Source organism: Pithys albifrons, chromosome 4, assembly GCF_047495875.1.
Source record: "Pithys albifrons albifrons isolate INPA30051 chromosome 4, PitAlb_v1, whole genome shotgun sequence".
NCBI lineage: Eukaryota > Metazoa > Chordata > Aves > Passeriformes > Thamnophilidae > Pithys > Pithys albifrons.
In genome coordinates this window covers 23,477,573-23,493,072 of record NC_092461.1, presented here as the reverse complement: position 1 = coordinate 23,493,072, position 15,500 = coordinate 23,477,573, and the positions used below count along the sequence as shown (strand labels likewise).

Sequence of the window (15,500 nt, the reverse complement as noted above, 5' to 3'; positions counted from 1 at the left end):
CGGAGGAGTACTGGGAGGTGCTGGGTTGGGGTAAAGGGCAGACAGAGTGAGGCACTGGGGAAATGGAGCTTAACTGAAAGGAACTGGGAGCACTGGGGATGGTACTGGGATTACCAAGGAGGAATTTGGGATGGAGATAGGGACAACTGGGAGGAACTGGGAGCACTAGAAAGAAACTGGAAACACTGAAGAAGAGTGGGGGTGAAGGAGACCACCAAGGATGGACTTTGGTTGGAGCTGACTGGGAGCACTGGAAGCTCTAGAGAGGAACTGGGAGCATGGGGGAGGAATGGAGGAGCTGGATCAACTAGGAGTTGGAAGATCTGGAGAAGAACAGGGGATGATGGACCAAAGAAAAAGTTGGGATGGGGTCAACTGGGAGTAACTGGTAGCAAGGGGAGGGTCTGATCCCTCCTGCCCTACACAGCCTTGTCCAGCGCCACCATGCCTGATGTGGAGATGGCCGAATTTGGGGAGGCTGCCCCCTATCTCCGCAAGTCAGAGAAGGAGAGAGTGGCCGCCCAGACCCGCCCCTTTGACCTGAAGAAGGACATCTTTGTTCCCGATGAGAAGGAGGAATTTGTCAAGGCCACCATTGTCAGCCGTGAGGGCTCCAAGATCACTGCTGAGACTGAGCATGGCAAGGTGGGGGGACCCTAGCTACGCCTGGGACACCAGGACCTCAAAATAGTAACTACATCCCACATGGGACCCAAAGAACCCAACCCACCTTCTCTAAAACCCAAGAAATATCTAGACCCCAACACACTCTCTCCATCACCCACTGGATTCTCAGACCCCACAGCATCTTCTCTAGAACCCGGGAAACATCTAGATCCTGACCCACCTTCCCCATTGGACACCAAGATTTCATCCCACCCTCTCCATCAATCAAGGGACACCCAGATCCCAAATCATCTTCTCTGTCACTTGAGGGACACCTAGACTTTCTCTAGATCCCCAGGGAATGCCCAGATGGCCAGATCCCAGACCTATGGGAGGGAACAATTGGGGCAAGTCCTTGCCCTGCCCTTCCACCCTATGGTGTCCCCCTTACCTTGAGCAGACAGTGACGGTCAAGGAGGACCAGATCATGCAGCAGAACCCCCCCAAGTTCGACAAGATCGAGGACATGGCTATGCTGACCTTCCTCCATGAGCCCGCCGTCCTCTACAACCTCAAGGAGCGTTACGCCTCTTGGATGATCTATGTGAGTTGGCAGCTCATGAGGTTCTCCAGACCCCACCTGGAATTTGCATAACTCTTCTCTAGACCCCTCATGCCAAATAGACCCAAGATACCCCTTCTCCAGATCTCATGGGTCACCCGTGAATGGGATGGCCCTTCTTCACACCTCTTGAGCCACCCAGACCAAGATGACCCAGATCCTTTAGGACACTCAAAACCAGGATGACCCTTCTCCAGATTCTGTGGGCCACCCAGAAGTGGGATGTCCTCTCTCCAGACTTCTTGGTTCACCCAGACCCAAGATGTCCCATCTACAAACCACATGGGCCACCCAAAAGTGACATCACTTATCCAGACCTCTTGGGCCACCTAGACACAACTTGTCCCTTTTACAGGCCCCTTGGACCACCTGGTGGGGGTAGCATGTCCTGATTCTGACTCACCTACCTCTTTCTCCAGACCTACTCAGGACTCTTCTGCGTGACAGTCAACCCCTACAAGTGGTTGCCCGTCTACAATGCTGAGGTGGTGGCTGCCTACCGGGGAAAGAAGCGGAGTGAAGCTCCACCCCACATCTTCTCCATCTCTGACAATGCATACCAGAACATGCTGACAGGTAGGGACGTCTTGCCAGGACCCCATGACCATATCCCCTGATCCTTTTTGGGGAGCAGAAGCTGTGGGGCAGATGTGGATCACAGCCAAGATGGGCTTCAGAACTTCATGCTTCTTCTCCTTGTCCCACCAGATCGGGAGAACCAGTCCATCCTCATCACGTGAGTGATCTCATATCTAAACTGCCTTAGCCCCGTTCACAGTCAAGACTCTCCTACCTGTTACATAGCTCCTCCCCTTTTCCCTCTGAAGCCATGCCATCTGACATGGCCAAGTCTTATTCACCACCTGGACTTGTCTGTGGACATCCATTGTCCATCTCTTGCAAGTCCCACTCCTTCCCTAGTGAGTCCCCACCCCTAGCACCATAGCCCTATCCCCAGCACCCAGTTCTTGCTCTCCTTGGCTGCCCTCAGTGGAGAATCCGGGGCGGGGAAGACTGTGAACACCAAGAGGGTCATCCAGTACTTCGCTGTCATCGCTGCCATTGGTGACCGTGGCAAGAAGGAGACAGGGTCCCCAGGCAAGGTGAGGGCATTGAATGGAGGATGACACCTGGGGTCTGCCAAACATTCTGCTGTCTGTCTATCCAACCAACCACACAACAAACCACCCACCCAATCACCCAGCCAACCCCCCAAACAATCCAACCAACCATCCAACCAAGCAACTATGTATCCAACCTTTCATTCATCAGTCCCAACTTCATCCCTCCAACTAACCATCCCTTCATCCACCTGTGGCATCAATTTACTTCCCTGTCCACCAACCTAACTACCCACGCAAACCTTCATGGACTTCTGTGTCCTCCCTTTCATCCATCTCAACCTCACACTGTCCATCTCCTACACTTCACTGTGACAGTCCCCCCACATTGTCCCATCCCACCAGGGCACCCTGGAAGACCAGATCATCCAGGCCAACCCTGCCTTGGAGGCCTTTGGCAATGCCAAGACCGTTCGCAATGACAACTCATCCCGATTCGTGAGTGTTGTGGGTGAAGTCTACGGGAAAGGGTCTGTGGGTTGGAGTCTTCTGGGAAAAGGTGGCCACCTTGACCTCCTGCCATTGCTTTCCTAGGGAAAGTTCATCCGGATCCATTTTGGCGCCACTGGGAAATTGGCATCTGCCGACATTGAGACCTGTGAGTAGGCTGAGGGCTCCAGGAGAGAACATCTGGTTGTCCATCATCCACCCCTCCATTCATTCCTCCATCCACATGTCCATCCTTCTGCTCATCCTACCATCCATCTACCCTTCTATCTCCTCAAGTCTCCATCCATCGATCCATCTGACTCTCTATCTCATCCCAACCTCCACCCATCTTCTCTCCATCCCCACCCTAGACCTCCTGGAGAAGTCCCGTGTCATCTTCCAGCTGAAGGCTGAAAGAAACTATCACATCTACTACCAGATCCTATCCAATAAGAAGCCAGAGCTGCTGGGTGAGCCATGCTCCCACCTTACCTGCAAATACCTGACCCCACACCCTTTCTGGAGGATTCCTGCCTGTCCCAACCCCATCTTCTCCTTACAGATATGATGCTGGTGACCAACAACCCCTATGACTATGCCTTCATCTCCCAAGGAGAGACCACAGTGCCATCCATTGATGATGCAGAAGAGCTCCTGGCCACAGATGTGAGACAAAAGGCCACCAGGCAGTGTGTGTGTGTTTGTGTGGGCTGGAGAAGACCTTGACCCACATTTTTGCCCCACAGAGTGCTTTTGATGTCCTGGGCTTCACCCAAGAGGAGAAGAACTCCATCTACAAACTGACGGGTGCCATCATGCACTTTGGCAACATGAAGTTCAAACAGAAACAACGAGAAGAGCAGGCAGAACCAGATGGGACTGAAGGTTGGGTTCGACTAAGGTCATGGTGGAAACTAGGGTGAACCCCATGGTCCTTCCAGGTTCATGTTTTCTTCTCTACATTCTCAGAGGCAGACAAGTCAGCTTACCTAATGGGGCTGAACTCGGCTGATCTTCTCAAGGGGTTGTGCCACCCCCGGGTGAAGGTGGGCAATGAGTATGTCACCAAGGGGCAGAATGTCCAGCAGGTGAGTAGGACAACCCACAAACCTCCTCCTTTTGGTGTGGCATGGTGCCATCTCCAGCAAGGAGGACACTGAGAGCCCCTAATCAGTGGTAGGACGTCCCTCTTCCAGGTGATTTATGCTGTTGGGGCTTTGGCCAAGGCTGTGTATGAGAAGATGTTCAACTGGATGGTGACCAGAATCAACAACTCACTGGAGACCAAGCAGCCACGCCAGTACTTCATTGGTGTCCTGGACATTGCTGGCTTTGAGATCTTTGATGTGAGTCCTGGCTGATCTTGTTGTGCTGACCCCATTGGGTGTTGAGTTAACCCTACTAGATGGTCAGGTGACCCTGTTTACACTGGTTGTTCTTTTAAGCTCATGGGTCTCAGGTTGACCCCACTGGTCTTACTTGGTGTTCTATTGACCCCATTGGCCATCTCCTCTCTCCTTCCCCAGTTCAATAGCTTTGAGCAGCTCTGCATCAACTTCACCAATGAGAAGCTGCAGCAGTTCTTCAACCACCACATGTTCGTGCTAGAACAGGAGGAGTACAAGAAGGAGGGGATTGAGTGGGAGTTCATCGACTTTGGCATGGACCTCCAGGCCTGCATTGACCTCATTGAGAAGGTGCCACCTCCCATAGGGCCTCTGAGGGATGAAGGAGCTGCTGGGGAAGGGTCCTTCCAGTTGAAGCATGCCAGGAAGCCCAAAGTTGGCTAGCTGGGTTGTGCTTGGAGTTCAGTAAGACCAACAAGGTCTTCTCTTCGCAGCCCATGGGCATCATGTCCATCCTGGAGGAGGAATGCATGTTTCCCAAGGCCACAGACATGACCTTCAAGGCCAAGCTCTTTGATAATCACCTGGGCAAGTCGGCCAACTTTGGAAAGCCACGAAACATCAAGGGGAAGCAAGAGGCCCACTTTGCCCTCATCCACTATGCTGGCACAGTGGACTACAATATCATTGGGTGGCTGCAGAAGAATAAGGACCCCCTGAATGAGACAGTGGTGGGGCTATACCAGAAATCAGCCCTGAAGCTCTTGGCCAACCTCTTTGCCAACTATGCTGGGGCAGATGCACGTAAGGGACACTCTATTCCTTAGCATGTGGGGCTCTCCTCATCCTGTCCCCAACCTGTCTCATCTTTTCTCCTACTCCTACAGCTGTGGAAAAGGGGAAAGGAGCCAAGAAGAAAGGTTCCTCCTTCCAGACTGTCTCAGCTCTGCATCGGGTGAGAGTCGAGGGGTTATGAGAGTGCCAGGGTAGTGACCCTTGATGGGATGTTTGGCAGGCGTTCTTCATTCCCTTCATCATGTCCTCCTCCATCCTCCAGGAGAACCTCAACAAGTTGATGACCAACCTGCGGTCCACCCACCCTCACTTTGTCCGCTGCATCATCCCCAATGAGACCAAGTCTCCTGGTGAGCCAATACATGAGGTTTTATCCAGGGAACAGTGGTGGTCCCTGGCCAAAGGTAGTGGGGAGCAGTGCTGGGGGCAGGTCTTGACTCACCAGTCATGACGACCCACCAGGTGTGATGAATAACCCCCTGGTGATGCACCAGCTCCGCTGCAACGGGGTGCTGGAGGGCATCCGCATCTGCCGCAAGGGCTTCCCAAACCGCATCCTCTATGGGGACTTCCGCCAGCGGTAGGCACTGAGGAGATGTGGGGAGGGGGTGGACAACCTTGCTGGGGATGACCTCAGGGTCTTCCTGTCCTCTCTGACCACCAGGTACCGCATCCTGAACCCTGCTGCCATCCCTGAGGGGCAGTTCATCGATAGCCGCAAGGGTGCCGAGAAGCTCCTGGGATCCCTTGATATTGACCACAACCAGTACAAGTTTGGGCACACCAAGGTGAGGTCACATGGTCTCCCTTCCCTGTGGTCCCACCACCCACAAGGTCTAAATGGTGGGACCAGGTTTACTTCATGGTCCCTCCATCTACTTGTTCACCTGCCTATCTAAGCTCCCTCCATCCACCGCATCATCCATTTCTCCACCAAGCTTCCAAATTTCAGCAGCACTTATCTTCATCTCTCTTTCTAGGTTTTCTTTAAGGCTGGGCTGTTGGGACTGCTTGAGGAGATGAGGGATGAGCGCCTGGCCCGGATCATGACCCGCTTGCAGGCCCAAGTTCGTGGTTTCCTCTCCCGACAGGAGTTCAAGAAAATCCTGGAACGCAGGTAGGTGGACATGGAGATGGTGTTGGGTCCAGGTTGAGTGGAAGCTCCTAGTGACCTACATCCTGCTGTGCCTTCTCCAGGGACTCGCTGCTGGTGATCCAATGGAACATCAGGGCTTTCATGGGAGTGAAAAACTGGCCTTGGATGAAGCTTTACTTCAAGATCAAGCCCTTGTTGAAGAGTGCTGAAACTGAGAAGGAAATGCAGGTAGGGCAGAGCCATGGGTGAGGCAGGTGGGTATAGGGGGAGCCCCTTATACTGAGCTGGGCTGTGGACTGATGGTCAGAAGAGCTCAGGCACAGCAGTCATCAGAAGGCTTGATCAGAAGGCCCACATCTTAAGTTTATTCAAGATAGGTTAACAGACAGCTCTTCACAGCACATAATAGAAGAAGTTAGTTCCTAGAGGTTCCTATTACAACAGTAGATCTACATCTGACTAACTCTCACACAGTAATATCCACACCTTTTACGCACTCTAACATTCAACATGCTATCACATAATTGGTTAACCAATTCACCTTGCATACACCACAGCTTCTCATTGGTTACAAGCCACACACATACTCCAGGTAGCTCTGTCCTCTTTAAGGTAGAACTTTCAAACAGCTTTCTTTAAGGGATGAACTTACACTCACCCCTACAGGTGGGTAGGAGGATGAGCAGAGGGAAGGGTATGCAGGGACATAAAGGAAGAAATGAGACTTACAGGGAACCTTGGTGCTTCGCACAGAACATGAAGGAAGAATTTGGGCGCCTGAAGGAGGCCCTGGAGAAGTCAGAGGCCCGGCGGAAAGAGCTGGAGGAGAAGATGGTCTCCATGCTGCAGGAGAAGAATGACCTTCAGCTCCAAGTGCAGGCTGTAAGTGAACTAGGTGCCTCAGCCCCTCGCTCCTTTTTCCTTCACCCTCCCACCAACCTTACCCCTTCCAGGAGCAAGACAACCTTGCTGATGCTGAGGAGCGCTGTGACCAGCTGATCAAGAACAAGATCCAGCTAGAGGCCAAGGTGAAGGAGATGACAGAGAGGATGGAGGATGAGGAGGAGATGAATGCTGAGCTGACGGCCAAGAAGAGGAAGCTGGAAGATGAGTGCTCAGAGCTGAAGAAGGATATTGATGACCTGGAGTTGTCTTTGGCCAAGGTGGAGAAGGAGAAACATGCCACTGAGAACAAGGTGAGGGTTGGGAGTATACTTGACCTCAAACTGTGGGGACTTGAGATTACTCAAGCCAAAGTGAATACATTTTGAGAAGACTCAAGGCTGACTGGGTTGGGTTACCAAGATCCAAAGCTGTTCGGGCTGCCAAATTTCAAGGGTGGTTGTGTTGGGTCATGAAGACTCAAAACTTCTTGGGTTGGGTTGTGATGACCCAAGGCTCATTGGATTGCATCACCAAGACCCCAGGCTGGTTGTTTTCCCCTGCATCTCCTGACTTAGGCCCAGCTCAACCGAGAGCAAGAACAGCCTGTCATTTGTCCTACCTCTGGTACAAAACTAGAGGATTGATATTTCTCTTCCTGCAGGTCAAGAACCTCACAGAGGAGATGGCTGGGCTGGATGAGACTATCGTCAAGCTAACAAAGGAGAAGAAGGCCCTGCAAGAATCTCACCAGCAAGCGCTGGATGACCTGCAGGCAGAGGAAGACAAGGTCAACACCCTGACAAAGGCCAAAGTCAAGCTGGAACAGCAAGTGGATGATGTGAGTGTGGGCCAGTCTTGCCAGTGGGATGTAGCTGATCCCTTGGGATGTGAAGATCCTTCTGGGGTGGGTGTCGGTGGGAGGTTGATGGGTATGTCTCTGTCTCACTCACAGCTGGAGAGCTCACTGGAGCAGGAGAAGAAAATCCGGATGGACCTGGAACGGGCCAAAAGGAAGCTGGAAGGTGACTTGAAGCTGGCTCAGGAGAATATCATGGACTTGGAGAATGACAAGCAGCAACTGGATGAGAGGCTGAAAAAGTAGGGGCCCACCCACCTGCTTGTCCTTTAACTATAACATCCCTTTCTGCTGAGCAGCCAGGAGTTTGATTGCCTGACATTTCTCCCCACACCTAGGAAAGACTTTGAGCTCAATGCACTCAATGCCAGAATTGAAGATGAGCAAGCAATTGCAGCCCAGCTCCAGAAGAAGCTCAAAGAGCTTCAGGTGAGGTGGGCTTCAGCTCAATCAGGTCAACTGGGAGGAGGACCTGGTCCTTCTCATTTACTTCACACCTTTTTGAGAAGGACTTGGACCAGCATTCCACCCATCTGAGGTCTGAAACCCATGGCATGTCTCTTGAACTAGAACCTCCCTTTCATCACCTTGAAATGAGTCACGGACTCCTGGGCAGGGTGGCCTAGGGATGGGTTGAGCTGAACCAGTGGGTCTGGAGTACTCAAAGTAGTGGGGGCATCTTGTGTAGGATCTCCTGAGCTGAGCAGACCATCTTGTTTGGATCATGTTAACTCTAATGTCCTTAGAGATGGCTATGCTGAGCTGCCTGATTTTAGAGAAGTTTGTGCTGAGCTGTCTGGTCCAGGCAGCTCCAGGGTTGGTTGAGCTGAATGTCTTCAAGACCAGTTGAGTTGAAGAATCTCAAGGTAACTTGAGAAGGTTGAGTGTCTTCAGATAAGGTTGGGTTGATCTGGAGAGCTCAAATATTGACTGAGTTAAATAGAGCTGGATGTGATCAAGACTAGTTGACGTGAAGAGTCTCCAGATGTCTGGGTTGAACTGAAGAGTCCATGGGTGCTTGGGTTGACTTGATTTGACTTCAAGGCTCTCCAGCTTGATTGGTTGAATTGAGTGAGGAGCTGGGTCAAACCAAGTCTGTTGACAACATCTCCATCCCTGGAACACAGGCACGGATTGAGGAGCTGGAGGAGGAGCTGGAGGCAGAGCGGACAGGCAGAGCCAAGGTGGAGAAACTGCGCTCAGACCTGTCACGGGAGCTGGAGGAGATCAGTGAGCGCCTGGAGGAGGCAGGTGGTGCCACCTCAGTGCAGATTGAGCTGAACAAGAAGCGGGAGGCGGAGTTTCAGAAGATGCGGAGGGACCTGGAGGAGGCCACACTGCAGCATGAGGCCACAGCTGCTGCACTGCGCAAGAAGCACGCCGACAGTGTGGCTGAGCTCAGTGAGCAGATTGACAACCTGCAGCGTGTCAAGCAGAAGCTGGAGAAGGAGAAGAGTGAGCTAAAGCTTGAGCTGGATGATGTTGGCTCCAACATGGAACAGTTGATCAAGGCCAAGGTAGGAAATAGGTCTCCAGCCATGAAGGAACAGTTCTTCCACTGCCCTCTCAAGGTTCCCTTTGATTTTCCTGCCCTTCCTGTCTCCAGGCCAATCTGGAGAAGATGTGTCGTACCATGGAAGATCAGATGAATGAGCACCGGACCAAGTCTGAAGAGGCTCAACGCATGGTCAATGACCTCACCACTCAACGAGCCAAGCTCCAGACAGAGAATGGTGAGGGGTTTGCTCTTCCCTAACCCAATTGCCTATCTCTTGTCCTGTTATGTGGCTTTGGGGTGTGTCCAGTGAGTCATTATCTACCATTCCACCCCACAGGTGAGCTCTCCAGGCAGCTAGAGGAAAAGGAAGCCTTTATCAACCAGATGACGCGAGGGAAACTCACCTACACCCAGCAGCTGGAGGACCTCAAGAGGCAGCTAGAGGAAGAGGTCAAGGTAGGGCTTCTTTCTGAAAGACACCTCTGTGGCCAAGAGAGGTAGGTTTGGGACTAAGAGGTGCAGTGAGAGAAAATGAGTTGAATGTCTTCAGGAAGTACAGTAGGGTTGATAGGTCTCAGAGAGGTCAGATTGGGTTGGGTTGGTAGCAAGAATGTTGTTTGGGTTGAACTAGAGGAGGTTGGGTTAGGTTGGATTGGTCTACAGGTGGTCTGATCGGCTTACAGTGATGAAAACAAGACCTCAATGGGTTGGAGAGCCCTAAGATGGCTCAGGTTGATGTGGACCTAATGATTTACCTTCTCCTCACTTCCTTTCTCTCCCTGCTCCCAGGCCAAGAATGCACTGGCCCACGCCCTCCAGTCAGCCCGGCATGACTGTGACCTGCTGCGGGAGCAGTATGAGGAGGAGACGGAGGCCAAGGCCGAGCTGCAGCGCTCCCTCTCCAAGGCCAACTCTGAAGTGGCACAATGGAGGACCAAGTATGAGACGGATGCCATTCAGCGCACTGAGGAACTGGAGGAAGCCAAGTGAGTTTATCTCCATGTGGAGGGAGCTTCTGTGGGGCAGGGGAGAGAAGAGACTCTTCCATTGCAGAAGGCTGTGGAGAAGGTAGAGGGACCTGAAGATGGCAGAGGAGATACAGAGCAGAACCTTAGCCAAACAATGGGTGGAAGAAGGTTTGAGTTGGCCCATGTGGTCCATGAGTCACCACAGTCAGGTTGTCCCTGGGGCAGGAAGAAGCTGGCCCAGCGGCTGCAGGAGGCCGAAGAGGCAGTGGAGGCAGTCAATGCCAAGTGTTCCTCTCTGGAGAAGACCAAGCACCGGCTACAGAATGAGATTGAGGATCTCATGGCTGACCTGGAACGATCAAATGCAGCAGCTGCTGCCTTGGACAAGAAGCAAAGGAACTTTGACAAGGTAGGGTAACCAAGAAACAGTGGAAGAATGGGGGGGGGAAGGGGGTAGAGAGATGTGGGTCCTGCCAATCAAAGAAAGGCAGGAGAAGAAGTCTAGAAGAAAGGTGAACAACTGTCAAGGGTTAGGCTTCAGCAGAGCTTCAAGTCCCTACCAAGACAGTGTTAGGGAGAGAAGGAGGAGGATGCAAAGAGGTTTCTTTGTGGTCAAAGAAGCTGCTGAGCAAGTTGTGTCCCCACAGATCTTGTCTGAATGGAAGCAGAAGTTTGAAGAGTCACAGATGGAGTTGGAGGCATCGCAGAAAGAGGCCAGGTCCCTCAGCACTGAGCTCTTCAAGCTGAAGAATGCCTATGAGGAATCGCTTGATCACCTAGAGACCTTAAAGAGAGAAAACAAGAACCTCCAAGGTGAGACCATGGTCTTCTCCCTGCCTACCTTGTTGTCCTTCTCTACCTTCCACATAGTCTGATGGGTTCTCATCTGGGCAGAGGAGATCTCGGACCTGACGGAGCAGCTCGGTGGCAGCCACAAGACCATCCATGAGCTGGAGAAGGTTCGGAAACAGTTGGATGCTGAGAAGCTGGAGCTTCAAGCAGCACTGGAGGAGGCTGAGGTGAGCCAAATTCCATCCCCATGAATCTCTATATTGTCCTGGACGTCTCTGTGGTCCTTGATTTCCCATCTTTCCCTTCCAGGCCTCTCTGGAGCATGAGGAAGGGAAGATCCTGAGGGCCCAACTGGAGTTCAACCAGGTCAAGGCAGATTATGAGCGCAAGCTGGCTGAGAAGGACGAGGAGATGGAGCAGGCCAAGCGCAACCACCTGCGAGTGGTGGACTCGCTGCAGACCTCACTGGATGCTGAGACCCGGAGCCGCAACGAGGCCCTGCGGCTGAAGAAGAAGATGGAGGGTGACCTCAATGAGATGGAGATCCAGCTCAGCCATGCCAACCGCATAGCTGCCGAGGCCCAGAAGCAAGTCAAAACACTGCAGGGCTACCTCAAGGTACCGATCAGACTTCTGTTCCATAAAAATGATGAGGTGCAGTAGGTCACACCACCCACCATGGAAGAAGAGTGGTCCTCCAGCCCCTCTCCCACCATTCTAATTCACCTTCTTCCTCCATGTCACCTTGTAGGACACTCAGCTGCAGTTGGATGATGTGGTCAGGGCCAATGAGGACCTGAAGGAGAACATTGCCATTGTGGAAAGGAGAAACAACCTCCTCCAGTCGGAGCTGGAGGAGCTGAGGGCAGTGGTGGAGCAGACTGAGAGGGCACGCAAGTTGGCTGAGCAGGAGTTGATTGAGGCCAGCGAGAGGGTCCAGCTTCTCCACTCACAGGTGAGACCTCACATACCTTCAAGGAGAGAGGTCACCTTCATCCATGGGTGTGGGCTTCTAGTGAGTTGAGTTATCAAGATCTCCAGATCCTTGAAGCTTGCAGAGTTGGCAGGGTGTGGGCGCATTAAGTACTGGAGGGTTGAAGAAGGAATGTTTGGCAGTTCCACAGACAACTCATGAGATCCTCTTCTCCATCTCCAGAACACCAGCCTCATCAACCAGAAGAAGAAGATGGAGGCCGACATCTCCCAGTTGCAGACAGAGGTGGAAGAGGCCATCCAGGAGTGCAGGAATGCAGAAGAGAAGGCCAAGAAGGCCATCACTGATGTGAGTGCTGTGGTGGGAACAACAGCTACGACACCTTGCACTGGAGGGTAATGGACCTCCTTTTCTGCTTGCTTCTCTCTTGGTCAGGCGGCCATGATGGCAGAGGAGCTGAAGAAGGAGCAGGACACCAGCGCCCATCTGGAACGGATGAAGAAGAACATGGAGCAGACCATCAAGGACCTGCAGATGAGGCTGGATGAGGCTGAGCAGTTGGCCCTCAAGGGGGGCAAGAAGCAGCTGCAGAAGCTGGAGGCCCGTGTAAGGGAGTTGGAGAACGAGTTGGAGGGTGAGCAGAAGCGCCATGCCGAGAGTGTCAAGGGCCTCCGCAAGTCTGAGCGTCGTGTAAAGGAGCTCAGCTACCAGGTGGGTTGCCTGAGGTGGCCCTGGACATCATCTGCTGGCCCTATGTCCACATGACTTGTAATGTGGCTGCCTTGGTAGCCAGGGAGACACAACTGAAGTAGACCACCCCAATGCCTCTATGTCCTATAGTGTAGTGGAACCCAGAATATGGTTGACTTGGTGGTCAGGAGCCACTCAGGCCACCTCCCAGTATCCATGGGGTCTTTTCGTGATCCAGAACCTCAGGGGAGACCTCATCAGGGCCAAAACAAGACACCTTTATCCAGGGAGACATCCCACCTTCTGCCCCACAGCTGAGGCCACCCACAGATCTAGAGGGGGCTCCTCTCCCCAGTAACAACTCTAACTGTCTCCTGACCCTCATTGCTTTGGTGATGATCCAAAGCACAGAGAGGGTCAGGTCCTGACCCACAAGTGTCTCCTCCTATAGACAGAGGAGGACCGCAAGAACCTGGTCCGGCTTCAGGACCTGGTGGACAAGCTCCAGTTGAAGGTCAAGGCCTACAAGAGACAGGCAGAGGAGGCGGTGAGCAGTGGGTGGCTTCCTGGGACAACCCCCAGAAGGGAATGGTGTAAGGCTGGGGTGTTGTACAGGGTGTGAGGAGTAGCATGGGATCTTAGGGTGGTTAAGATATGGGGTATCAGGGGATGAGTAAGGTGGGCCAAGGGAGAGGTTGGTGGGTGGTGGGATGGATGGTGGGACAGGTGACTAGAAGGTTGAGTGAATGTTTGGATGGATGGATGGATGGATGGATGGATGGATGGATGGATGGATGGTAGGTTCAATAGATGATGCTGGAATTAATAGCTAGCTGGCTGCATGTGGAATGAATGGATGATTACACAGATGACATGTTGGACAGGCAGCTTAACATTTGGTTGGATGGATGGAAGGTTGAGTGATTGGCAGGATGGATGGAATGTTGCCTGCTGACTGCATGTATGTTCAGAAGGAGGGCTAAACGGATGAAAGGATGGATGGATGGATGGATGGATGGATGGATGGATGGATGGACGGATGGATGGACGGATGGATGGGAGATTTAGTGGTTGAAAGGTTGGATGGATGGGATATTAGATGGATGATTGATTGAGTAGATGGTTGGGTGGCTGGAAGATGAGATTGCTGGAAGGACAGGTAGGTCCATCATGGGCCAGATGGAGCAATAAGAATATCAGATGGAGGGATAGCTGGCAGGATGGCAGGAGGCCAGATGGAACTGAGGTGGAGCCCCACTGATACCCCTGCCCCCCAGGAGGAACAAGCCAACTCCAACCTGGCTAAGTTCCGCAAGGTGCAGCATGAGCTGGATGAGGCAGAGGAACGTGCTGACATCGCTGAGTCCCAGGTCAACAAATTGCGGGCAAAGAGCCGTGACATTGGAGCCAAGGTGGGACTTCCCTCTGCCCCACAGCTGCCCCACATCTGCCCCATGGCTGCCCCACAATTCCCTCATGCTTACGCTCCATTTTTTTCCTTACCCATCAGAAGGGACTCAACGAGGAGTGAAGCTCCGGAATCCCAGCTGTATCCTCTTGACCTCTAAGCATCCCACCCCTGCTCCCAGACCCTTGACCTTGGTCAGCCAATAAAAAGCTTTGAGCAGCAGCAGTCTGTGTAGAGCTGGGTTTGTGCGGGGCTGGGTTTGTGTGGGGAGGGTGGGGTTGCCCCACGACATGGCACCCAGAGGTGGATGTAGCCCACACAAGATCACTCATCAATGTGCAACCAAGCACACCACACAGTACAATACAACCAGACCCACGGTGCAATATCATGTGACCAGTGGGGGGTACCTTAACCTCAACCTGCCCCACACCAACCCAAGTCCAGGTGTGGGAAGAAACATGTCCAGGGACAGATGTGGGACTGGGGAGGGAGGGGCCACAGGAGGTCGAGGGGCAGCATCTGGGTCCCTCACATGTGAAGCAGAGCCTGAGTGAACCCCTCAGGAATGTTTTGGCTTCTGAGGTTGCAGCTTCTCCTGCTGCAGGTGCTGATATCCCTCCATCCTGGCCTCAGTGTTTCTGGCCACCAGCTGCACCATCCCACTGCATATTTCCCACAACCGTTCATCCTCCACTGACACTCTGTCCCACATCCCTCCATCCCTCTGTCCTTTCTATTCATCATCCCACCACCTCTTGGCCCACCAGCCCCATCTCCTCCATCTCCCATGGTCCCTCCACCTCTTCCAAAGCCTCCCCTGGTCCCTCCAGGTTCTCCATGCCTCACTAGGTCTCACTCTCCCTCTGTCTCCTGCTTGTCCCTCCTCTCTTCAAATCCTCTATCCCACCACCGTCCCCCTCTCCCCCTCTCCCTCCCCGCCTTCTCCAGTCCATCTGTCGCCCCGTCCCTCCTCCAGTCCCGGCGGCGCCGCATGATGGACCCCAGGGGACTCCAGCGTCCGGGCAGCTCCCCTCCCCCACCAAACTCAGGCCAGGGAGAGGGGGGGGGTGTTTCTGTGGAGAGAGTGGAGTCTGGGGACGGGGTTCTGTGGAGACTCTCTGTGGCTCTATAAGGTTGCTATGGGGCTCTATAAGGGCTCTATTCAGCAGAAGAGAGAGTCTATGGGGCAGGGGAGTGGAACTATGGGGCATAATGGGGAGGTAGGCACCTCCCCACCCGTGGGAATGTGTCACCTCGCGGGGACACTTGTCACCTCCTTGATGACAAAGTGGACACCGTGTTCAGGGACTGCTGCCAGACCCCCCCATCCCCCATCCCCCTGCCAGCCCAACGGCGCCTCTGGGGGGGGTGGGGAGGGGGGGCGGGGGGGGGGAAAGATAACAATCTGCCCTCCCTCCCTGCTGTGCCCGATATAGACCTGGCAGGGTTGA

The 15,500-nt window shown here is 53.2% G+C and overlaps 1 protein-coding gene across 2 annotated transcripts; it reads left to right on the top strand.

The window, feature by feature from the left end:
* Positions 1 to 444: 444 nt before the first annotated feature.
* On the top strand, positions 445 to 14,169 carry LOC139670864 (myosin-7). 2 transcript variants are annotated; one of them, XM_071553010.1, is made up of 39 exons: positions 445 to 645; positions 1,067 to 1,210; positions 1,648 to 1,804; positions 1,937 to 1,964; positions 2,220 to 2,331; positions 2,695 to 2,787; positions 2,884 to 2,947; positions 3,150 to 3,248; positions 3,341 to 3,444; positions 3,525 to 3,663; positions 3,748 to 3,866; positions 3,975 to 4,124; positions 4,305 to 4,475; positions 4,619 to 4,928; positions 5,012 to 5,079; positions 5,182 to 5,269; positions 5,382 to 5,499; positions 5,584 to 5,707; positions 5,900 to 6,036; positions 6,117 to 6,243; positions 6,769 to 6,897; positions 6,969 to 7,211; positions 7,562 to 7,738; positions 7,853 to 7,998; positions 8,095 to 8,185; positions 8,884 to 9,273; positions 9,363 to 9,489; positions 9,592 to 9,710; positions 10,044 to 10,240; positions 10,448 to 10,631; positions 10,870 to 11,035; positions 11,117 to 11,241; positions 11,324 to 11,632; positions 11,766 to 11,969; positions 12,171 to 12,296; positions 12,384 to 12,659; positions 13,090 to 13,185; positions 13,916 to 14,050; positions 14,152 to 14,169. In XM_071553010.1, exons 1-39 carry the CDS (start codon positions 445 to 447, stop codon positions 14,167 to 14,169), a joined length of 5,811 nt encoding a protein of 1,936 aa, XP_071409111.1. The 2 variants fall into 2 exon arrangements, with proteins under 2 accessions (XP_071409111.1, XP_071409110.1); XM_071553009.1 differs by having other exon boundaries at positions 14,149 to 14,169.
* The last annotated feature ends 1,331 nt before the right edge of the window (positions 14,170 to 15,500 follow it).